Genomic DNA, 24776 nt, shown 5'->3' with positions numbered 1-24776 from the left:
CTGTGAGGCCCCCCTCCTGGTCTGTTATGGGGGCAGTAGGGGTGCTGTGTGAACCCCTGGGTCGAGCTCTGGAAATGTGGAGGTGTTGGGGGCTGCTAAGGGTTTGGAGGGCAGAGGGTCTCTCTCCCAGTGCCCCCTCAAAGGTCTGCATCTGTCCAGTGGAGCCAGAGATCTGACCCTCCCCACACCAAGATCCCCAGCTGGTCTGGGGTGTTCAGTCACCCACCTTACAGGTGGGAAAACTGAGGCTCAGCAAGGGGAGGGGAGCTGCCCAAGTCATGGAGCAAATCCATGGCTAAGCTGGGATGAATTGGAACTCAGCTCCCTTGGCTTCTGGGACAAGGCTAACATTGTTACAACATGTTTTGGTTTCCCTTTCATAATTTTCTAAATGACAATAGACATTCCTGATCACTGAGAAAAATCAGGTACATACCCCAAGGCCAAGGAGGAAAATGAACTCCACCCATTTTGCCACTGGCACTTGTCTCCCCCTCCACCCCACACCTTGTTTGTTCCGTTGCCCTGAGACCCTCACATGTACACCCTGGGGACATTGCCGGTGCCCACACATGCCTCTGGTCACACACTGGCTGTCGGCTTTCCCACTCATCCGAACCCCCTCTCTTGACACTACTAGGTCCTGAGGGGCAAGGAGTATCCTCCAGAGGGAGTCTTCCTGAAGTTAAGACTCAGGTGGGAACGACTCTATTACCCACCCCTCATCCTTCACGCCCCTTGGAGGAGGGGAGATTCGGGGTGAGGTCCTACCTCGGTTTCCCCTCCTGGCTCCATTCCCCGAGCAGGGCTCCCGTGGGTAGCCCTGTGCCTCAGTTTCCCCACACCGGGGTCTCCATCCCCCTTTCTTGTCTGGGCTACAGACCCTCGCCGCTTCCTCTTGTCCCCTCTCCTCCAGCAGAGGCGGTGACGATGGGCACTAGAGGCCCTCGTCGGGGCCCTGGCCCCCCAGACGGCGGCTGGGGCTGGGCCGTGCTGGGCGCCTGCTTCGTGGTCACCGGTTTCGCCTATGGCTTCCCCAAGGCCGTGAGCGTCTTCTTCCGCGCGCTTATGCGCGACTTCGGCGCGGGCTACAGCGACACGGCCTGGGTATCCTCCATCATGCTCGCCATGCTCTACGGGACAGGTCAGCGCCCCCTCGCGGATCCCTCCCCCCTCCCCCAGGCCCAGGATTGAGAATCGGGATCAGGGACCAGGACACACCCGACCCCTTGAGCATCTTCCCCCAGGCCCCTCGGGGTGGGCATGGAAACCCCTTCCTTCCTGTGGAAACATTAGCACCGGAGAGGGGAGCAGAGGGTCAGGAAGGTGGCAGCGGCCAGAGGTGGAGCCCGCACCCAGGTGGCTGACCTGTCAAGCTTGGCCAGCTGGAAGGGCCCCTCCATTTCTGTCAAAAGACCCACACCCGCCTATGTTACAGGTGGGAAAACTAAGATCTAATTAAGATTCCCAGTCCCAAAGCTCTAACCACCTGTGGAGTGGGGGAGATGCTGGAGATATCCTGGCCAGGCAGCGTGGAGGGGTGGAGGAGAGGGATGGGGGAAGCCTGGGGAGGAAGGCGGCTCAAGCTGTGATTCCAGCTGTGAAGGTAATAAAGCGAATGGGGTCCGCCCCTTCTGCTTTATGTTCCGTGCTCTCAGGAGGGCTGGGGACCAGTATAGAGGCTCCTCCCCTGCATCCCCCCATATGGCTCTCTTTGGTCTGTCCCAGCCAAGCTAGTGACCTTGGCCACAACACTGCCCTCTCTGAACCGGGGGTGACCTCATTCCTTCAAGCCGTCTTTCAAGGCTGGGAGGTACAAAGCCTGGAGTGTCTGCCACAGAGGGGTCCAGCCTGATTGGTGATCCTGCCCTGCCCACAGGCCCGGTGTCCAGCATCCTCGTGACCCGCTTTGGCTGTCGCCCGGTGATGCTGGTGGGTGGACTGTTGGCCTCGGCCGGCATGGTCCTAGCATCCTTTGCCACGCGCCTCCTGGAGCTATACCTGACAGCTGGGGTGCTCACAGGTGAGGGCGCCCACTGCTCTCCTCCTCGTGGGGGTCGGGGTGCAGGTGGGGGTCAGCAGCCCTTGCTGCAAGACCTCCCGTCCTCACTTTCCCCACGAGGGGCGGTCCTCATCCTTCGGCCCCGTTCCCACCCCCCACCCCGGGGTCTGCACACCCTGTCGGGACCTCGTCCCTCCCTCCCGCCGGGGCCTGGGGTGGGGGCACCCTCGGGGAGCCCGCCACAGCACCGCCTCGCCCACAGGCCTGGGCCTGGCCCTCAACTTCCAGCCGTCGCTCATCATGCTGGGGTTGTATTTCGAGCGGCGGCGGCCTCTGGCCAACGGGCTGGCGGCGGCCGGCAGCCCCGTGTTCCTGTCGGCGCTGTCGCCGCTCGGCCAGCAGCTGCTCGAGCACTTCGGCTGGCGCGGCGGCTTCCTGCTGCTCGGCGGCCTCCTGCTGCATTGCTGCGCGTGCGGCGCCGTCATGCGGCCGCCACCCGGGCCGCGGCCGCGCAGGCACAGCGCGGGCGACGCTCCCGGGGAGGCGGAGGCGGACAGTGTGGGACTGCGCTTGCGCGAGGCGCCCTCTGGTGGCCGGACCCGCCGGCGCCTGCTGGACGTGACCGTGTGCACCGACCGCGCCTTCGCGGTGTACGCCGTCACCAAGTTCCTGATGGCGCTCGGGCTCTTCGTGCCCGCCATCCTGTTGGTGAACTACGCCAAGGACGCGGGCGTGCCTGACTCCGAGGCTGCCTTCCTGCTCTCCATCGTGGGCTTCGTAGACATCGTGGCGCGGCCGGCGTGCGGCGCCCTGGCCGGCCTGGCGCGCCTGCGGCCGCATGTCGCCTACCTCTTCAGCCTGGCCCTGATGGCCAACGGGCTCACGGACCTGAGCAGCGCGCGCGCGCGCACCTACGGCGCCCTTGTCGCCTTCTGCGTCGCCTTCGGCCTCTCCTACGGCATGGTGGGCGCCCTGCAGTTCGAGGTGCTCATGGCGGCTGTGGGTGCGGCCCGATTCCCCAGTGCGCTGGGCCTGGTGCTACTCCTCGAGGCTGTGGCTGTGCTCATTGGACCGCCCTCTGCCGGTGCGCGCCACAGGAGGAGAGGGTGACGCGGCCTAGTGCCCCTAAGCCCAAGGGAAGCCCCCTCCCTATCCCAGATGGAACGTCCAGGGATGAGAGAGGAGAAGGGACCCATGGTGGGTGGGGAGGGGGGAGAGACAGCCCGGTGGGGTAGACTCCCCTTACCATGGCCAGTTAGCCTCCCTCCCCTCCAGGCGGTACCACCAGAGGCCCAGTACAGGTTGCAGTCCCAGAATCAGAGCGGGGCCCTGCCCAGTGCTCAATGCCCATACCTTTGAAACACTGTATCTGAGTGCTTTAGTGTCCCCAGCCTCTAAGGGTGACTGGAGTAGGGAGAGTCCTTGGGGAACCAGCAGCAGAGTGGGAGGGCTCATTACGCTCACAGAGAGGCGGGCACGGGAGGCTTCCACCGTGCACACCGCCTGCTGGGTACTCTACACATCATAGGAAATCCTCATGACAAGGTGGTGGGGAAGGCTTCCTGCAGGGGCTGGCATAAAGGCAGTCTCAAGGGGCAGGGCAGGGCCCCCCCAGGAGAGGGCACAGGGAGTGTCTGGGGGACACTGTTCCTATACAAGTAAGGCAGGAGCTAGGATCAGAAAGGTGGGGGTGGGGGACATTAGGGTCTTGCTAGGTTATCCCTGAAACAGCAGGAAGCCTGCCTGTGAGCAGGAGAGAGCTGAGGTCAGGCTGTAGGATGGAGCAATGATGGGGGCCGCCTTTGCTAGGGCCCAGGCTGCACCCGAGATGAGGTGAGCTGCCCATTCTTCCAGGGCTGGGCTAGCTGAGTGCCGTCATCAAGCTTTGTCACCTCACCTGACCTTGAATTTCCACTTCAGTGCAGTGGGAATTGCACTGAACCTGAACCCCTGTGTGAGCAGCCCCCAAACCCAACCACCAAAAGCTATAAAACCAGCCAGAGGCTCAGGGACCCATCTTCCATTTTCTTGGGTGACCCTGGGGTGGATCTAATAGGCAGAGAAGGCACGTGGGGTGAGAAGAAGGTGAGGGACACCACAGGGCTGTGTGTGGAAGGGGCGGGACTGGCTGGCTGGGCAGGGGTCAGGAAGGCAAGTTTGGGGTACTGCTCAGAGGGGCTCAGGTGGGCAGCTGGCTTGGAGGACTCCAGGGAACCTCCCCAAGGCCTCAGAGATACAGACTGAGAGGTCACAGCCTGGTGTGGACAGCCACAAGGATGCCTCCGAGAGAGGGGGGAGCCCACTGAGGAACCACACTTTAGGGGAAATATTTGCAATTAAAAGATTTTGCCGAGTATGAAAGTAACATGTACCTGTGATAGAAAACTTGGAAAATACACAGAAGGAAACAAGAGTTCTACAAGCCCTGTCCCCAGGCCCCATGCTAATGATAGTTCAGTCCTGGGTACACGGGGCCTCCTGGGAGGGGGGAGCCCTGGGGGTTGCGGGGAGAGCTGAGCCAGGCTCCTGAAGACCAAGGAGGTTAAGTGGAAAGGACAAGAGTTGGGGGCCCCCAGGAGAGCAGGGCTAAGTCCAGTGCTCTCCCCACTCCCGGGTCAAATATCCCCAGCTGGGCAAGTCCCAGGGTACATGTGGGGCTGGAATCCCGAGGACAGGAGGTCCCTTGTAAACTGTGAAGTGCTGCCTCACCAAAGGCCCCATATCACTTAAGAAATTGAGGTCCAGGGAGGTGAAGTGACAGTTTTAAGATCTCAAATGGCAGAACCCTCATGGATTTTTGCATCTGTAAAATGGGAACAAAGACTGGGGCGTGTGTGTGTGTGTGTGTGTGTGTGTGTGTGTGTGTGTGTGTGTGTGTTACCCGTGAGCCCCACCAAGAGCACTGCCCTTATCTGACGGTGTGGGTGTGAAGGGTGGGCTCCCCCCGCAGACCCTCACCTCCCCATCCGCCCTCCCCGCAGGCCGCCTGGTGGACGCGCTGAAGAACTACGAGATCATCTTCTACCTGGCAGGCTCTGAGGTGGCCCTGGCCGGGGTCTTCATGGCTGTCGCCACCAAGTGTTGCCTGCGCCGCTCTCAGGACGCCACGCCCAGCCCAGGCACCAAGGGCGGGGCCAGCGACACGGAGGATGCTGAGGCCGAAGTGGACTCTGAGCCCCTGCCTACCAGCGCCGAGGAGCCCGGTGGCCTCGAAGCCCTGGCGGTGCCGAGCCCAGGGACTGGGCCCTCGGAACCCGAGATGGAGGCAGAGCCGGGGCTAGACTCCGAGTCTGTGTAGCGCGGGGGCACTAGGTGGGGTGGCCAGGGACTTCAGGAATGGGGCTTCGCCTCTCAGAGCCCCGGCTGCCCCCACAGGGCCTGGCACACGGGAGGCTGCTCCGGTGGTCACCGCCAGGGTCCATGCAGGGAGCTGCCTCCCTTATCTGCCCACTGGCCCTGGCCCCGCCAGTGAAGCTGCTGTGCACGGCAGGGTGTGGGCCTGTGTCAATCTTAAGTCCATAAAGCTGAGCTGAAAGAGCTTCTGTTCCTGCGCCTCTGGCTGCTACCTGGGGGATGGGTTAGCAGGGAGTCTGAGAGGCTCCCCCTGGGGCCCTCCGACCGCCTCCCCGCCCCCCCACCCCCCGCCGTGGGTGTTGGGGAGGAAGTGGCAGAGGTGGAGGACGGCAGGGGAAAGTGTCCCGCTCCAGCCCCGCTGCTCGGAGCTGTACACTGAAGCCCTCGCTGGCAGCACCTCCCGCTGGAGCAGCCCAGAGCAGAGAAAGAGCGCAGGTCCGAGTGGCGGGCTGGGGCTGGATCCTGGCCCTGAGCCCCGGGCTCCTCTCGCACACTGGAGGTGGAGAGTACCTGACTCTTTGACTCCATCCTGTGGACAGCAGGGGGGTGGCGGAGGGGGAAACGGCACCTGCCCTGCCCCCTCACCTACCTAAGAGGGACCCTCTTCCAGCCCGGCTCTGGGTCTCCTCTCTCTAGGGGATAAACTCGGGTGTCCTGGGACCCTTGCTCTGGACACGTGTCCCTACAGACGCCACTGCGGACCCTGGCATCTGCTCCCCCGCCCGCCAGTGGAGTCCCAGGGATAGCTCCTCAATGGCACTTTGAGTCAAGTGCAGGGAGCTCCAGGTCTCACCCTGGCTAGGAAGGTTTAGGGATCTGTTTAAGTATTCATTCTCTTCCCACAAACTAGACACCCCTTTCCTTGCCTCCCTCCCTCCAAATCACCAGCTTGGTGACCCGGGGCCCAGTGGAGGAAGCAGCCTTCCCACCGCAGACCCTGACTCCATTCATCCGTACTCCTCAGGGGAGCCACTCCACTGGTGACCCCCTCCCCACTAGTCTCATTTTCCATCCATGCCCCAGGAAGGTGTGGGGAGCCCCTGCAGATGCCCGGCCAACTTACACCGTGTCTGTGCTTTCCCCTGAGCCACTACAACAGTGACTACATCTTATTTTAACAAATCCTCACAGAGCACTGACTGTGCCAGGCACCGTGCTAAGCCCTTCACAAATGTTAACTCATCTAGTCCTCAGTCAGGACCCAAGAAGGTAGGTTCCCTCATTAGCCACACTCAGATAGGGAAACTGAGGCACAGGAAGTGAGGAGGTAGCTCAGGGTCACAGAAGCTATGACTGGAACCTAGGCTGTCGGTTCCAGTCTGTGCCCTTGGCCTCCACACTGGCTGCCCCTTCAGGGAGGTGGTATAGTCTGACAGTTCTAGGGGATCGACGTGGTGACAGCCCATCCCTCTCTCCACACTCCCAATCCTGCCTGAGGATCCCATTCAGGTCACTGCCCGGGACCCCCCGCCCCGGCCATTGTGGACCCTGCCCACCTCTCACACCCTCTTGCACCCCTCCCATTCTCAGGACGAGCACGTATTTCATTGTCCAAACAGGGACACTTTGAGAGTGAAAAGGGCCACTATTAATAGTTACACTAGGACCACAGGTGTGCACTGGGACTGTCCAGGTGAAGCCAGACACCTGGGATACTAGCGTGGTACCGCCCACTGGGCTTCTCCCCTTGGCCCTGGCAGAACAGGCGACCTGGAATGGCCGGGGCACCCTTAACACTCTCCCCAGTTTGGGGCCTCGGGTCCTCCTGACCCAGTATCTGCCCTGCCTTTCCCCAGATAAAGGTTGAGTTCATGGCCAGAAGCACTGAAGGATCAAAGACAAGGGAGGACGTAAGAGGCTCCACAGAGTAGAAAGCCTGGGAGGCAGGGGGAAAAGTGGAGTCTTCTGAATTTGATGGATCCGAGTCCAGATCCCACTCTGTCCCTGTACACCATGTGGCCCTGGGCAAGCCTCTTCTGAGCCTCAGTTTCCCATCTGTAAATGGGGACAGTAGTGCTAATCCACAGAACTGCTGTGAGGAGTCAGTGCTATAAAGGGAATGTCAGTAAACCTTGTTGCCCTGCCTTGGTGATCAGGGGGCAGAAGAGGGGGACGTCGAGGGGAGAGAGGGTCTGAGGCCACTGCAAAGAGCCCGGCTCCATCTGGGTTTGTGTTTATTCAGTACAGGCCCAGCGCCCAGCCCCTCCCCAGGGAAGTGGCTGAGTGAGGGAATAAAACAAATCAAGGCCGCCGAGGTGAGTGTGGACTGGGGTGGGGCCAGCCTAGGTCAAGGTGAGGGTGCGCGTGAAACCCTGGTCCCAAGCTCGTCGGTCCACCCGCGCCCCCTCCCGGCAGGTCTCCGGGGGACCAGTGGAGGTGCCCACAAGGAACGGCTCCTGGACTCCCCGCCACCTCCAGCCCCTCTTCCTTTCTGCCCTCTTTCTCCTTCCTAAGGCAGGTCCAGAGACCAAGCTCTCCAGCTGGCTGGGGAGGTGGGGAGGGAAGGTGGAGGGGCCAGTGTCCAGGTCCCAGGCCACGCCCGGTGCCTTTCCTGGGCGGGCGCCAGGGTTCGCTGTGCTGGGACAGAGGAGCAGGGAGGCAGGTGCCCCAAGCCAGCAGGCCTTCATGCGCCACCCTGTTGTGCGGCAGCCCTGCCCCCACTCCCATGCTGCCATCCTCCCACTCGCCCTACCCCCAGATCCGCACCCCAAGGGGGCACTCAGGAGTCACACCAGCTTCCGCCCTTGTCCAGGGGCCCGGCAGCCCCTCGCGCATCCCTGGACGGCTCCCCAGCTGCCGTGTCCTCCTCATCTTCCTCCCCCTCGTCCTCGCCGTCAGTGAACTCATCCTGGCTGAAGCCGTAGGCCAGCGTGGTGTGGGCCAGGTCCACCTCGATGGGGAAGACGTCGGCGTCACGCAGCACTGAGTAGCAGTCGTTGTAGTACTTGGACATGGTGGACACGAAGCGTTGCAGCTGGAACACGATGTCCTGGACTGGGGCAGGAGGGCGGGCAGACGGGCGCCAGTGGGCCGGGGCTGCCTGTGCGTGGAGAAGACCCTCCCTGCCCTCCTGGGCATCCCATCATGCACCTCACTGACCCCTCGTGCCCCGGGAGGGGGCAAGGCCAGGGCTGCCCAGCCCTGCACAGAACCCAGGCCGCCTCCCAGCTCCCAGTCAGGCAGTGGAGGAGGCCTGCCAGGGTGGTGGGATGGTGGACTACACCCCAAGGAGCCCACAGGGCATGGCCAGTCCGTCCCACCCAGGCCAGGCTCCAGGAAGCTCCCATCTTGGGTCTGACTCAGAGCTCTGCCATGCGCTGGCCCTGGGAGCTCAGGTAAGTACTGTACCTCTCTGGGCCACAGTTTTCCCAGCTGTGAAATGGGGAGAGGATGGTGTAGGGGTTGCCCGAGGCAGGGTGTGGCCCACGGGCCGGGCGCCTGCCCACAGCCCACAGTCCTCACCGTGCTTCTGGTCCAGCAGCTCCATCTTCTCCAGCACGTCCTTGCGCATCTGGGAGAAGCGAGCGCGGGCCTCCTGGCGACAGCGCAGGATCAGGCGGTACTCGTAGTTGCCTGTGCTCACGCGGTACAGGGGCTCCCCTAGAGCCTGGGGCAGCGGAAGCACGTCAGGGACCCTGGGCGGGGTGGGGAGCCTGCTCTGGGGCAGAGGGGGCTGGGGGCAGGGAGGCTGCAGAGCCGACCCACAGGTTCACACCCCTGCACAGCACGGCACTCTTCAAAGCTACCATTTCTGAGGCACCAGGACTGCTAGAAGTGCTTAGTGAGAGCTTTGTGGAAAAAAACAACCTAAAACCCAAACCCTTGCCATATTAAATAAATGAATATTTAGTCCTAGATGGACCCTGATACCAAAAATATTAAAAACGGGCTTCCCTGAAGGCGCAGTGGTTAAGAATCCGCCGGCCAATGCAAGGGACACAGGTTTGAGCCCTGGTCCAGGAGGATCCCACATGCCGTGGAGCAACTAAGCCCGTGGGCCACAACTACTGAGCCTGCGCTCTAGAGCCCACGAGCCACAACTACTGAGCCCACACGCCACAACTACTGAAGCCCATGTGCCTAGAGCCCGTGCTCTGCAACAAGAGAAACCACTGTCATGAGAAGCAATGAAGAGTAGCCCCGCTCGCTGCAACTAGAGAAAGCCCACGCGTAACAACAAAGACCCAACACGGCCAAAAATCAATACATAAAAAAAAAAAATTTTTAATTTTTAAAAATCTATAAAAAAAAATTAAAAAGAAGTAAAACACCACCTCTCAGGAGTGAGGAAAGTCAGTTTTTCCCTGCAAGAGCCCCACAAAATCTGGGGGACAGCTGGTCTGGGAGCAGGCACTGGGAGTGTCCCACAGCAAGCTGGCCAGCACTCCGAGGCCCGGAGGGGCCAGGGGTGGGGGAATCACCCCAAATCTCCAGAAACAAGAGGCTGGCCAAACCCCCAGGCCTCTCCTGGGTTGGCCTGGCCCACCTGCTATCCCTGGCAGACCCAGCCCATTCTTGGGGCTCTGTGAGGTAGGCAGGGGAAGATTTGTGCACCCCGAGCCTTTCCAATACCACAGCCATGCCCCCTCCCCCCGTGGCACTCACAATGCAGCTGTATTCCTCGTCATCCATCTCCTTCACCTTCAAGCAGTACGACTGTGGGACAGGTGAGGCCAGGTTGTCAGAGGGGCTGCACCACCTGGGTGCCCACCCTGATGTCCCCAGTTCCTCCCATGCCACGCTGTACCCCTCGGCCACCCAGAGGAGCCGGTGTGCCAGGCCTCATGGGCCCTGTGCACCCTCAGCCGGGATGAGCCGAGACATGTCAGGCAGAGGCTGGCCCCTCGGTCAGGCTGGCCTTTGCTCAGGAGGCTCAGGACAGCCAGGGCACTCACCTAGGAGGGTGGAAAGGGCCTGAGAGACAGCCCAGCATTTACCACACTCAAGTCCCAAGAGATGCTCTGGGAAAAAAGGCTCCATGGTCCAAAGAGCTTGGGAAGGCCCCTGAAGACCCATGGTACGTATGGGTCTACCAAAGGCTCTGACAAGTCCTCAAGCAAAGGACCTTGGCCTCTTTGATGGAGTATTTTTCCTCACCTCCTTTCACCACAGAATTATTTGAACATAAAACTCATTAACATCCCTTGGTACCCACTTTATAACCACTGACCTAGTCTAATCCATTGTTAAAAGTGACCAAAAGGATTCCCATGGGGTCAGAGTGCTCCAGAGTGAGGGCTCTACCCACCCCAAGCTCCCAGGGGCTCCTCTGAACAGCTGAAGCAGGGCCTAGGCTGCTGCCTGATTCCCCAGCACCTCCTAGGCCCCTGGTCCCACCTCCTCAATCAGATGTGACCGAGGCTCTGGCCCTGCCCTGCTGGCCACCGTGTAGCCGACCGAGGAGGGGCAAATCTCCAGGTGGGCTCTGACCCCAGCAGGCCAGGCCCACACCCCCGCAGAGGCTGGAGACCACTTACCAGGTACTCAAACTTCACGTCCAGGTACTTCTTGATGGTGAGGCGAGTGTCTGGGATGGCTTTGTTGAGGTACGTGTTCAGGTCCGTCAGCATCTGGAAGGGGAAGATGGGGCGGACGCTTAAGCCCCCATGGGCAGAGGGGTCAGGCTGGCCAGGGTGGCAAGGAATGGCACTGATGTGTCAATGCTTCTAGTGGACTCAGGTGTCAGGGCCAAAGGCTCCTGGACAGCCTTGTCCGTTTCAAGGCCGAGAAGACAGACCAGGTCACGGGCAAGCTGTAACTCCGGTGGAGCCAGGGCAGAGAAGAGCCTGGAGGTCGATGCTGAGGCCACGGAGGAGGAGTGCCTCACGCGTGGTCAGCTGTGTAGGACACCAAGCCAGAGCCGGCCCCCCGGTGCTCCGAGTCCAGAACGGGACCCCTTCCGCTCGCCACACCGCCCCCGCCCCCATCACATGCTGACACACACACGCTCCACGGGACCTACCGGCTTGATGGTCTTCAGCAGCCGGATGCCAAACTTCTCAATGCTGCGGTGGGCGTCGGCGAACTTCACGAAAGCCTCGCTCGCAGCTGGCTGGGGCTCCCGCACCCCAATCACAGAGAACACGTCCCCAAAGGCTGCGTGACAAGTTTGTCCTGAAGGCTGCCCCTACTTGACCCCTTAACGGAGAAGCCAGGGATTTGTTGGGGAGAAGCAAGGCGGGGGGTGTGGCAGGCTGGAGGCCAAGGTCTGCCCGAGGTCTACGTTCCAAGGGAGATGGGTCTACACCTCAAGAAAGGTGAATCTATACCCCTAAGAGAGTTGGACCTACATCCCCAAGGAATGTAGACTCCGGTGTAGACACCTGAGTCTACACCTTGAGGAAGCTGGGTCTACATCCAAGGGAGCTGGCCCTCATTCCCCACAGCGACCAGACCATGGAAAAGGCTGGGTCAAGGTTGAAGGAGGTGAAGTTGTCTGGGGGCAGAATACTAGTCTGGGAATCTGGGCCTTAGGTCAACTCTGCCCCTAAGGAGCTGCATGACCACTTTTTCTACCTGGGCTTTGTTTTCCCAACTGCAAAACGGGGTTAACTGTAGCTGCCCTGCCCAACTAATAACAAACTTGTAGGAAACAAGATCACGAATAAGGAAGGGCCTCGTACATTGTAAGCGGCAGTACAGATAGACGGGACAGGGCCCGGAGGAGTAACTGTGCCCCACAGAAGACAAGCTGGTCTAGGGGACTTCCCTAGTGGTCCAGTGGCTGGGACTCTGCGCTTCCACTGCAGGGGGCCCAGGTTCAACCCCTGGCCGGGGAACTAAGATCCCACAAGCCATGCGGTGCAGCCAAAAAAAAAAAAAAGACTAGCTGGTCTACATGCTCCCCGCTGGCCCCATTATTGCTACACCCCAGCATCTAGACAGTGCCCAGCCCAAACCTGGCCCGAGGTCAGATGCTGCGGTGTCTGCCTGAGCATGGGCATGAGAAAGGCCCCAGGGAGGAGCTTGGCCGCACCCTCACTGTATGGGTGTAGGGGAGGGGCTGAGCCCCGAGGGTAACAAGGGTTTTTCCAGGGTCACGCAGCAGGTTTGGGGCATCCTTACCCCGGTGCGTCTGCGACAGCTCATAAAAGGCCCGTAGGAGGTTCTTGGTGTGTTCTGTCATCCCTGTGGGAGAGACCCAACCGAGGGGGCTGGGGGCACACGGTGGGGACCACACTGGCCGAGGACACGGCCTCCAAACGCCCACCCCACCCCGAGGCCCTCACTGTTCCTGGGTTTCAGACTCTTCTCGCTAGGTTTACATGTGCCATTATTTGATTTTTATGGGCATGTATTACTTTTACAATCAGAAAAAGTATGTCTTGGGCTTCCCTGGTGGTGCAGTGGTTAAGAATCCGCCTGCCAATGCAGGGGACATGGGTTCAAGCCCTGGTCCGGGAAGATCCCACATGCCACGGAGCAACTGAGCCCGTGCGCCACAACTACTGAGCCTGTGCTCTAGAGCCCGCGAGCCACAACTACGGAGCCCGCGTGCTACAACTACTGAAGCCCGCAAGCCTAGAGCCTGTGCTCCGCAACAAGAGAAGCCACGGTGACAAGCCCCCGCTCGCTGCAACTAGAGAAAGCCTGCGAGCAGCAACGAAGACCCAACACAGCCAAAAATAAATTTATTAAAAAAAAAAGAAGTATGTTTTAAGATTTTTTTTCCTTAAGAATATTTAATGGCCATGGTCCTAGAATTGCATAGGCTCGCACTCTGCCCCCACTGCCATCATCTTTAGAGCAGGGCTCCAGAGCTCCACCCCAGGGCAGAGCCAGTGCCAGGCACTTTCCAGACTGGGATACCCCACCCACCATGGGGCTGCCAGCCAGAGGGTGCGCCTGCCCACCTTTATACAGCTCGGCGGTCCGCTCCAGCTCCTCAAGCCTCTTGACAAGCCCATCTGTGGGATCAGAGAGCCACAGGGTCAGGGGAGAGACCCACAGGTCACCTGAGCCAGGCTTGGGAGGGGCAAGGTCGCCCCCAGAGGAGCAGCACAGGACGTGGTCCCAGGGAGGGGGACTTGGCACCTCAGGGTCAGCTGGGCTCACTGGTGTTTTGCAGAGAGCCTGGCACACCCAGACAAGTGGAGGTAGGCAGGGCAACCCTCAGGATGCTCCTGAGATAAGCGCCACCCCAGCAGGCTGGGACACAGCGAAGGGGCAGAAAGGTGAAGAGGATGCCGGTACTTCCGGAAATCAGGAGTGAAAACCAGTTGGGCCGTTCCCAAGGCCAAGCCCGCGGGTGGCTCCCCACGGCCGGCAGGAGGCAGGCCCAGGGCTGGCAGTCAAGGCCCTGGGACTCGTAACAACTCCCTGCTGATGGCCGAGGAGCAAGGCAGTCAGAGACAAGCAGCAGAGACGGGCCGCCTCGACAACAACTCTAAGGTAGGCTCCAAGGCAGCCCCCCCACCACCGGCCGGCTCAGAGGCGAGAGCAATCGGGGAGGGGAGAGAAACTCAGCGAGGGCTTCGAGGAGGAGCTTGCACGGGAGCGGGCCCTGGTGATCGTCTTCGCTGGCTTCACAGGTAGTTTACTGAGCACCCGCTGTGTGCCGGACCCCGTCAGGCCCAGGAATGACCGTGGTGAATGAAATCTGAGTTGTGCCCTCAAGGCTTATAGTCCAGCAGCGACAGTGGCCAGGCCACGACGGGCAGGGACAGTAAGGGCTGTAAGCTGAGGGGCAGGGGCAGTTGCCTCACCTCAAGGGCTCAAAACGAGAGCAAGTGGATTGCCAGGGAGGAGGCCGCATTCCAGATCGGGGTGGGTGGGACTCCCACCAGCAGCGAGTGGCACCATCCTCCACTCCAACAGGGCTGAGGTCCACCCCCAACTCCCCACTGGGGGCACCAGCAGCAAATGCAGGGCAGGGCCCATGTCGGTGGCTTCCTTGCCCGGCACCTCCTAGACGGGGCCTGGCCTTACTGAGTGCCCTCCCCGCAGCTCAGTCCTTCTTCCACATGAGCCTTGGAGGCAGAGACTACTTTGCTCATCTTATAGAGAAAATCGAGGGACAGAGAGGTAAAGCAACTTGCCTAAAGACACACAGTGAGGGCTGTGCAGGCTGGGGTGCCCTCTGCCCCCCAGGCTCCTGTGCTGACCTGGGCCAGGGTTTTCAGAGTGGCAGGAGAGAAGGGGAGTAGCAGAAGCCGGGCCTGGGCCTTTCTCTGGGCAGAGAAGGCGGCTGTGTGTTGGGCTGTCAGGGAGGAAGGCCCGGGCTCTGGGGGCTGGAAGGGAGCGCCTCGGAGGTCTTCAGGAGGCTTCGGCCACTGGGCTGGCCTCCAGGCCCTGGCTCCCCAGAGCCTTGGCCCCTGGCCAGCCTGGCAGGGAAGGAGCCACATAAGCGCCATGCTGTTGTTTTTAGCTGGGTCATGGGACATCATGACAGCTTCAATTTTAGAAACCCTATTTAAGGCCGGGGAAATTGCAAGGTCTGGGGGGAAAAACACAACAACCAGTTCTAATTTCATCCCAACGCATGGTAACTACAGTAACAGGGATTTATAGACACCAAGAAGCTGGAAATAGCAGCCGCCACTTTTGTACCCCATTTGGAACAAGCTCAGACCCCCCTCCCCTGCATCCCAGCCAATAAAGCCCAGTGTGCCCAGCTGAGCCTACAATGTACGTAGGTATTTATATCTGTCCCCACACGTACACAGCAGAGCTGCTGCTATTTATAAACTCAGGCTGGTGACAGCAGGAGCAGGACCGAGTGCTTTACCGGCCCCCTGGGGAGAGAGCGTGTGTGTGTGTGTGTGTGTGTGTGTGTGTGTGTGTGTGTGTGTGTGTGTGCGCGCGCGCGCGCGCGCGCGCACATGCGTGGGCGCGAATGTGCGTGTACGCGGTTTTCCCCCAGCCCTAGGCGGGCAGCCACCTCCAGCCCTGGGATGCGGGCAGCAGCGCCACCTCCTGGAGAGAGGCGGGGCAGAGCCGGCAGTGTGGGAGCAGCGCAGTGCATGCTGGGGTGACAAGAGGGCACAGGGTGGAACTGGGCTGGCGTGGGGCGGTGGGGGGGAGGCCTTGGCTGCGTGAGAGCAGCTGGGGGCAGTGGCGAAGGCGCCAGCTTGGGGAGCTGGAGGGAGGCACCTCCCCACCATGAATTTGTCTCATCTGTGACCTGGGCCTGTGAACCCTTGCTGGGGAATGGAAGACACTGGCTGTAAGATGCCTACGCTGACTACTGTGAATGCTCTGGGAGCGGGAGAGGCCTCCAAGGATGCAGCCTGGTGGCCAGCCACGGTGCCCCTGCCCCTGAGGCCTGGGCCTGAGTCCCCCGGGACCGAGGGTCGGGGGTGGAAGGAGGGGACTCACCATTGCACAGGATGGCCCGGCTCAGGCCCAGAGCATCTGCGGTCCCCGAACTCATGTTCTCAACCAGCCGATGCTTCACCTTCTTCAACACTGGGACCAGGTGAGAAAGGGACTCAGTGAGGTAGAGTCTGGGCCCCCAGGCCATCCCCGCCCCATCGCGACTCACTGGGAGCGACACTAGGGGCAGAAGGGGCTGAACCGGGGTTTGGCGTGTGGGTGACTGTGAAGTAGGGAGGGTCCCAGTGAGGGATTCTGGGCCCCCGCCCTGTTCACTCTCTACCTGAGGGAGGCGCTGGGAGCCTGGAAGGGTAAATATGTAAAGCGCTTAACCAAGGGCCTGGCACTCAAAGTGGCTACTGGCTACCACTGAGAGCCCAGAGCTGCCCAGGCTTGATACCAGCTGACAGGCCGACCGCGGAGAACCTCTCCTCCGTCTCTCCTCCACTTCCGGGAGCAGAGGCACCATCAGTGACAACTGGCATCAGGCTCCAGACTCGGTTGCTGCACACGTGGTCACATACTCGGTCCCTGGAAGGGGACTAGGATGGGACCAGAGGGTTTTAGAGGAAGAACCTCCAGGACAGACCTGATCGGCCCTTAGCCTCTTTCCTTAAAAACCAGGAGGAGGCTGTGGCCCAAGGGTGTAGGAAAACGGTGCTGGATCCCAGAGCCAAGAGATCTGGGTGTGCCTTCACCCAGGGGACACAGCGTCTCTCTGGATCTCGGGCCTTGATCTGGAATGAAGTGTCTGGCCCAGAGGACCCTGAAGCTTCTGTCCAGCTCTTGAGCCTTGCAGCTTCCACAGAACCAAGGCCCAGACCCCCTAGCAGGAGGCGACATGTCCCAGGGCATGCTATGGGCAGAAGGGCTGGCTTCTGCCCCAAAGCTGAGGTCCAGTTCAGACCCTGAGCCTTTCTGGGAGCAGGTGCGTAGAAGGGGCCAGGGCTGAGGAGGGGTATGCAGGTGGGCATGAGGTACCAGGCCAGGGCTGGGCTGCCCTCCCTTTCAGAAGGGTGAGGGACTGGGCCTGGTGAGCTGGAGGGCTGCCCTACAAAGGACAACCCTAGGGCAGCAAGGTCCTAGAGGAGGTGGCTGGGGGAAGGTGGGTAAAACACAGGGCAGGGAGAAACCAGGGACAGGTTCCTGGGACCAGCTGCAGGGGGAGCACCCCTGGGTCCTCCCAGGCCCTTTGGATCGGCTTGGTCAGAAGAGTCAGAGACCACATCCATGTGAGTACTGACGCATGGCCGTAAGGAGGCAGAACGGGGCCTTATGGGCCCTGGACGCCACCGCCGCAGCTCGGCTTACCGATGTCCAGGGACATGCCCTGCTTGGGGTCCGCCTGAAGCTTGTTGTAGTGGAGAGTCACCTCCCCCTGGAAAAGCAGGACGAGCAGAGTGGTGACGGAGTCCCCCGGACCCCAAGCCCCTTCCCGGGAGAGGCCCGTTTTCACTGGAGTTTGTGGTCATGAAAAAATCCTGAGCCCTGGAAAAAGGTCCCTCCTTCTCTCACCACCCGCCAGGCCCTGGAGAATCAGCAGGGACAGGGGCAGACAAGGTCCCTGTTGACACTGAGCTCGCAGCCTGGCGATCTCTGATGTCCTGTGCCCCTGCCACCCCCATGCCACGGCCACACTCCAAAGCTCTGCGACATCATTCTTCCTGACACACAGAGGATCTTCTCCCGCGCTCTAAACCATCCCCATCCTCCCTCCATTCGCTCCACAAACTGTCCCAGTACATTCTCTGTGCCTGGTGCTGGGATGGAGGAAGCAGGTGCAGGGTCAGCCCCAGCCCCCAAGGGCCTGAGGCCAGCAAGGGAGGCCGATGCAATTCAGGGTAATTACATGAATTGCAGTCTAGTGACTGGAAGAGAGGTGGCGCTCCTCCTGAGAAGCCTCCCCTGACCACGTGAGGCCACCCAGGTCACTCTCTCTCGTTCTCGAAATCCTAAGACCTCTGAACTTGGGACAGAATCCGTTCAAATGCAAAACAGGATTTCAAGATTGCCTCCTAAGTGACCCCAAGCAGTGAATCAGGGGTAGATGCAAAAGGCTCTCGGGCTGCAGCACAGTGCGTGGAGAGCAGCTGTGGGGAAAGGAAGGAGCGCTGCGGCGGCAGTCAGACCTGGGCTCTGGTCCAGCTGTGCGACCACGAGCAAATCCTCCCCCCCACTCTGGGCACCAGTAAAGTAGGGGCCGTATCTCTGCGTGGCACCCAGACGTGGGAGCTGGGGAGTCCCTGCGCAATGGCAAGGCTGTGCTCACACACCGAAAGCTCCTGTTCTCGTGGGCAACGTGAGGGGCTGGCGCGACACAGGCCTGGGAGGACGAGGAGGGTTCTGCTGAGTAGGGATGGGCGGATGAGGGAGGGGATCCAGAGGGGGCACATGCACCCCACTTCTGTGCCAGAATGAAACACGGTACAGAGGACACGGAGGACGGATGGGAGGTGAGGAGAGGTTTGGATGGATGGGGTGAGGGAGCTCAAACTCTCGGCCAAGCTCAACACACAGCTGGGACGCTTGACTCTCAGACTTTTAAGTCATCCTGCGGCTTTGCACCTCCTTCACTGTTTTGGTTTCCCAAGAGCTACTAGCAGCAAAAATCTCTAGGAAATGGCAAAAGGGCTGCATGCTTCCGGGACTGGCCAGAATGCTCCCTGCCATTCAGGGAGGGAGGGGCCCTGCAGGGAGAGGCCTTGGCCTGGAGCAGCGGGGGCAGTGAGGGGGGAGCCGGGAACAGGCAGAGTGCAGAACAGGAGACCGTCCGCTGGACCAGGAGCTGCCCCAGGGCCCAGGGGACTGAAAGTTCCTACAGGGACGGGGGTTGTAGGGAGGGGTCCCTCTTTCCCTCTTACAACTTCCTGGGCCCAGCATGGCCCAGTGGACATTTACTGGATGTCTACTGACCCAGGTAGCTTCACCTCAGACTTCCAGCTTCGGCTCCAGCCCCGACTGGGGACGCACTGGCCCGCCCTGAGGAGTGGTTCCGTCTGACAGCTCCCCTTGGAGCTCGAGGACGGGGACCTTTCAGTCCTGGTGCCCACTCTCTCACCAAGGCCCAGCACAAGTCCTGGATCATAAATAGTATCTACTGAATGAACACGGAGCCGGGATGTGACCCAGACCCTGATGCACCGAGGAGGGAGCTGTGAAAGGGCCAGTCCCCCCTTCCAGGCCCTCTGGCAGGCTGGAGCTCCCGCAGCAGCCCTTACCTTCACCTCCTGAATCATCTTGGCCACCTCCACCTTAGTTTTTCCTTTGATTGACCTGCCATTGACCCCGGTGATCTCATCGCCAGCTGCCACAGTGCCGTCCAGCGCGGCTGGGGTGTTGTCAAACACCTGTGGGTGCATAAGGGGGGGCGGGTGGGGGAGAAAAGGAAAGCTGGGAAGAAACCTGGTGGGGGACAGTCATTCCCTCCACCCCAACCGGCACCCGGCTCCGTCCTGGTCTCTGCCCTCTATCCCTTAAGTGGTGCTGGAGAAGGGCAAGGGGAGACAGCACCCTAACAGCCAGAAACGAGTGACCCACATTCTTGGGGGAGGGGAAGGGGGAACTGGAGGTAAATGCGACCGATGAGACTTTCCTCTTCTGGTATCAAATACACAAAACCTTACACGACCACAGGAGTGTTTGCTCCTCCCAAGCCATTTCTTGAGATTTTTTTCCAACAACACTGCACTGAGCTGACTCAGAGCCCCAAGGCACCACGTATCAGTCCCTGCACTTCATCTCTGTCTCCAAGGAGCAAGGGCCCCGCCACACACGTGAGCCCCTTCTCCCAAGATGACCCCTAACACAGGGTCTGCACTCACTGGCTGAGTGCAGCTGAATGTGTCTGTTAAAGGACAGATGTATGGGGGACGCTCGGGGCGAGGGGCGAGCAGGCTACACAAGTGTATGCGGAGACGGACCCAAGAATACAAAAGTCACATCAGGCAAAAACCGCCAGGAGAGATGCCAAAATTATTAGCTGTCTCCCCTATACCTTATCTTTAGTTTCCAAGTTTTCTATGCAAAGCACGTAGAAAGAATATTTCATGATGTTTCATATACGTTAATATTATAAGAAAAAAATGAAATAATTAAGACAAACGTTTCTTTCTGCTACCTTCCAGAATCACAATAAAAACATCATAATTATTTGAAAAAGAATGGTAAAGGAGATCACAACAATAAAAGATATACAGCCATTTCTGGAAGATGGAACAGCGGGGATCCAAGGGCCTGCAGAGGGGGTTGATGAAAGAGAGCTAGTCTTTGCTGGAAACTGCCGGCAGGCCAGGAAACAGACCTCTGGAAACATCCATAGGTGGGTGGAAGGCAAGGCAGAAAGTAGGGGGACAGACTCAACTCCAGTTTCCCTCCCCACCGACACAACCCTCCATGACCCCTTCTCTAGGGAACACGGAGGACACGGAACACCACCACCTCAGCGCCAGCCACTGGCCTCCCTGCCCACATCCTGCTGGAGCTTCAGCAGCGGACATTTCCCAGACCGTTGCGGGTTTTGGCAGACAATCTGCAATGAAGCCTCTGGGCCCCCCGAAGCAGCCGCAGGGATTAAGGCGGGGGGCGGCGGGCAGGGACCAGCATTTCTAGAGTCTTCAGGCAGTGCCATCTGGTACAGCAGGAGAGCACATGGATGCTTTGGAGCCTGTCAGATCTGCTTTCTAACTTGGCCTCTACCACTTAGCCGGCTAGGGACCTGGGCCAGGAGCCTGGGTCTGCTCACCTATAAAACCACACGAGGGCTTCCCTCGTGGCGCAGCGGTTAAGAATCCCCCTGCCAATGCAGGGCACATGGGTTCAAGCCCTGGTCCGGGAAGATCCCACATGCTGCAGAGCAACTAAGCCCGTGTGCCACAACTACTGAGCCCATGTGCCACAACTACTGAAGCTGGCGTGCCTGAGCCCGTGCTCCGCAACAAGAGAAACCACCGCAATGAGAGGCCCATGCACCACAAGGAAGAGTAGCCCCCGCTCGCCGCAACTAGAGAAAGCCCGTGTGCAGCAGCGAAGACCAAACAGAGCCAAAAATAAATAAGTAAATAAATAAATTTTAAAAATAATAATAAACTATACGGGAGGATGTGCAGAGGTCATATGCAAACACGATGCCATTTAAAAAGAAAGACAAAAAAACAGCAGTTACTATGCTCCGAGCTCTCTGAGGGCGGGGTCTCTGTTTTCTTGCTTTCTTATCTCTAGTGGCTACGAAAGAGCCTGGCCAGGCCCTCAGAAAATATTTCCCGAACATAATATCTGTTGTACTGATACTGATTTAACCAAAATTGACACGATATCTATGTTGGGAAGATAGATAGATAGGTTTTGGAAGAAAGCTAAATTTTTAGCTCTTAGACTGAGAGAAGCTGACAGATGTTTATAAGCAATAGAACAAAAACTAACAGGCTAAGCATCTTACTGAGGAAAATGGGACCTCATACCTGAATCAACAGCTAAAAGGGTGGGAAGCGGTGTTGCTTCTGGAATTGGGGTGGGGGAAGGGCGGTGAGAAGGCGTCGAGCAGAGGGGATTGCTTATTTGACACTAGCCTTTTAGTACTCTTGACTTGTTCAAAGCAAGTCAGATAGCCTTTGATTAAAAATAAAATTGACTTTTGAGAAAAATCAATTCTATTATTTTATAATCACAGTTCATATTAAGAACAAACCTGGTCCCCCACAGGTGGTGAGGGGGAGATGGCAAGGAGGCCAGGTCTGGGGGAGGCCTCCCTAACACCTCCTGGGCCAGAGGAGGCCAAAGCGCTTGTAAAGGCCACACCCTAAGCAGGCAAGACCAGATCCAGGGAATCTCCATCTTCTAGGCCTTAGAAGTGACTCTTTCGCAAGATCCTCAGAGAAACTGCAGTTTCCCATCTGCCACCAATGGCTACATAGCTGAGAAGGTTAAAACATAGCTGGAATCCAGGTCAAGTTTATGTCTGAGGGGGGCAAGCTTCCTTCCAAGGCTACAGAAAGATCACTGACTCTGACCAGCCACATAATAAACGAGGCCTGTCCCCATTCCTGCGTCACAGCTGACAGAATATCACCAGGGCAGCCCTTCTTTTAAGGACCACAGAATTGTTCAGTATCGCTGGCAGATCATCTGGGAAAGTGAACTGTCATAAAAATAATCGCAGCTGCTATCGAGGGAGTGCTGCTTAAGGGCCGGACATTGTGTGATGTCATTTTGTTTAATCTTCACAACAACCCAAAGATGCCCAGATCTATATATTTTATATCCCCATTTTCCAGGTGAGGAAACTGAGGCCCAGAGAGCTTAAGTAACTAGTTAATAAGCAGGGAAGCTTGCACTTGGACTCAGGCCATTATTATTTCATAGTCTTAGTCTTTCCATTATGCTTCACTTGTGTTAGTACCAAAGGCTGATGACTTTATTGATTCACTGATGACATTTTTATTGAAGGTCCGCTATTTGCCAGGCATTGTACAAGGTGCTGACTGCAGTGAGAAAACAAACTGGGATCCTGACCTTATAGTGCAAAGAGTCTGGAAAAGAAGTTAGATACAGAACTAATGAGCAAATCCATGAGTACAGATGGTGATAAGTGCTGAGAAGGAAAAGAACAGACTGAAATGATAGAGGAAAACAAGGGCGGACCTACTGACAGTGGGTGTTCGGGGAAGCCCCTCTGAAGAGAATGAGGAGTCAGCTGCGCAGAGGGGAGAAATGAACCTTTGTCACGCCCAAGTAGGGAGGTGGCTCGCCCCCTCCAGCACCTCCCTTCCACCTCCAAAGCACTCAATACCTGGACAATATACAGGCAGGGACAGTACTGGGCTCCTCCTCCAATGCTGATCCCAATCAGGTTCTGAGCATCCTTCTGCAAGGTCACCTTCCCAGGTACAGTAGGGATTCCGCTGGAGAGAGAAGCACGTGCAGCTGAGTCCCCTGGAGAAAGGATGACTGGAGGGGACGGGGACAGACAGGCCTTCTAAAACTCCCAAGAGCCTCCAAGTGCTGCACAGCCTTTTCTCTTTCTCACTTGGCCAAAAAGACAGCATTTTGTGCTGGAACGTCACAGAGCTCTTAGAGCCATGCTGATGGGGGATCAAATCCCAATTCAGCCATTTATCAGCTGTGGGACTTGGGTAAGTAAGTCACCCACTCTGCATCTCAGTTTCCTCATCCATAAAATGGTATGGATAAAAAATGGCCACTTTATCAAAGTTCTTGGAAGAAAGTACATGGAAGGCACTTAACACCACCCCAGCCCAGAGCAGGCACTCCGTAAAAATAGGTCCCCCTTCCCTTTCCTTCATTCTGTCTCTAAGATTTGAGTCAGACTCTATCCTTGTCACCTTCTCAGGCACATATGGAACATAACAGCCACCTCCTCCAGGAAGCCTTCTCCTGTTAAGCTATCCATCACCCATCTGTCAATTGCTGTACTCAATTACCTCTCAGTTTTCACTATACATTAGCACTTATTTATGTTTTGTGGTAAATATTCTCATTTATTCTCTTATTCACTTGATAAACATTTGCTAACAACCTATTGATGCTGAGGACACAGAAAGGCATTGGACCCACTCCTTGCTCTGCGGGAGTATATATTCTATTAAGGAAACTAACTTAATTTTTGAAAATCTGCCCCACTGATCATCTACGCTGGGGAGGAAAGTATGTTTATGATATTCCTGTTCATCCTTCAAAATGTGGCTCAACTGTCACCTCCTCTATGAAGCCTTCCCTGAACACCCCAGAAAAGGCACTGCTTGGCCTGCTCGGTTCTCCTCGTAGCCAGGTCACTCTCCATTAGCACCCTTATGGCCCTGAACTGTATTTATCCATCAATGTGTCCACAGCCCCCTACAGATGGTGAGCTCCTGGAAGGGCAGGATTCATTTCTGCTACAGTACGAGACCTAATCTGCTGAGAAGCAAGGGTCTGTGGAACTGGTAAGTCCAGGCACCTGAGAGACCTGGGGCTCCTGCACTAGTGGGACTTGGGGTAACAACATACTCACAGTTTATCCTCCTCGATGTCATAATCCAAGTCTGCAAACATGGTTCCGAGAGTTTCAGTGGGCTGGCTAACTGCCCACCTCGGCAGGGGAATGGGGAACTGGATCCGGGAAAGAAAAGAGCTTAGAGCTTAGGGAACCAGTGCCTAAATGCCAACCCCAACCCCAACCCCGGCGATCTGGGAGAGCCGGGCCCTCCCACTCCCCTCCGGACGATGGGGGTAGTCCCCGGGGTGGGGGGTGGGTAGGTGATTCTTACTAGGTACAGGGGGGACTCCAGGCCAGGGCGGGGCCTCAGATTCCAGAGCCCGCCCCACGGGTCTCCAGGCCCTTGGGAGCTCGCCTCTGTCGCTCACCGGAAGCGTCAGTACCACAGCCGGGTCCGGGCCAGGCTGGCACCTGAACCCACCTGCCGTTCCACCTGTCGGCGGCCGCGACTGTCGCGTCACTTCCGGGGGGACGCGGAAGTCCCGTCTTCCCGCACTGGGTATTTGCCTGGGTCCCTACAAGCAACCCTTCCCTCCCTGCCTCCCGGGGTTCCCAGAACGAGGAAGGAGAACAAGTATTGACGGAAGGTCCCCTTTAGCATGAAAAAGCGGAAAGAGAGGAAACGTCCGGACAGGCCGACGGCGCTCAACCCCGCCCCTTGCCCTGTGGCCGCCGCCATCTTGGTAAGGTCAGGGTTCTTCCCAGCTTCCTCAGCGGGACGCCGGGGGACCAAGCTGCCTGGCTGGTTGCCGTGGCAACGGAAGCATCCTTAGGCGGGGAGACCTCCAGAGAAGTTCAGTGGACTACAAACCCCGACACTTTCCCTTTCACATTTTCAGCACCCCGTCCTAGGGTGCCGTCACTCCTCTACTAGAATGACAGTGTCCGAGCTGGAAGGATACTTCGAGATGCCAGCCTAATAGGAGTTTTGCAGGCGAGGAAACTAAGCGCCAGAGAGGGGAAGAGAGTCTAGAGCCACTCACAGTTAATATAAGATCCAGATCTCGACCCTGAGACTCCTGCCACCTAGTTCAGTGCCCGTCTTAACACCTGCACACCTGTGGTCAGTGGCTCTGCTATTGACAGATTGGATTCCCTTCCCTTTCCTTTACGAGC

General features: G+C 58.3%; 2 protein-coding genes across 5 annotated transcripts; one reads left to right on the top strand and one right to left on the bottom strand.

Moving 5' to 3' along the window:
* Positions 1–925: 925 nt before the first annotated feature.
* On the top strand, positions 926–5425 carry SLC16A8 (solute carrier family 16 member 8). Its single transcript, XM_029206435.1, has 4 exons — positions 926–1144; positions 1880–2023; positions 2265–3086; positions 4984–5425. Exons 1-4 carry the CDS (start codon positions 931–933, stop codon positions 5298–5300), a joined length of 1497 nt encoding a protein of 498 aa, XP_029062268.1. The 5' UTR covers positions 926–930; the 3' UTR covers positions 5301–5425.
* A 2086-nt stretch (positions 5426–7511) lies between these two features.
* PICK1 (protein interacting with PRKCA 1) lies at positions 7512–24258 on the bottom strand. Of its 4 annotated transcripts, none has more exons than XM_029205704.1 (13): positions 24029–24258; positions 23676–23773; positions 22455–22566; positions 18889–19017; positions 16982–17048; positions 15674–15763; positions 13210–13263; positions 12422–12484; positions 11319–11452; positions 10834–10926; positions 9962–10012; positions 8819–8963; positions 7512–8350 (listed from the first exon to the last, which is right to left on the bottom strand). In XM_029205704.1, the coding sequence occupies exons 2-13, from the start codon at positions 23714–23716 to the stop codon at positions 8076–8078; spliced, it is 1254 nt and encodes a 417-aa protein (XP_029061537.1). In that variant the 5' UTR covers positions 23717–23773; positions 24029–24258; the 3' UTR covers positions 7512–8075. The 4 variants fall into 4 exon arrangements, with proteins under 4 accessions (XP_029061537.1, XP_029061538.1, XP_029061536.1 ...); XM_029205705.1 differs by having other exon boundaries at positions 24082–24258; XM_029205703.1 differs by having other exon boundaries at positions 23932–24145.
* Between the last annotated feature and the right edge of the window lie 518 nt (positions 24259–24776).

This window comes from Monodon monoceros, unplaced genomic scaffold (genome assembly GCF_005190385.1).
Source record: "Monodon monoceros isolate NGI ecotype Baffin Bay Population unplaced genomic scaffold, NGI_Narwhal_1 Super_Scaffold_6, whole genome shotgun sequence".
Taxonomy (NCBI): Eukaryota; Metazoa; Chordata; class Mammalia; order Artiodactyla; family Monodontidae; genus Monodon; species Monodon monoceros.
The sequence above is the reverse complement of the archived record's forward strand: the minus strand, read 5'-3'. Positions and strand labels throughout refer to the sequence as shown.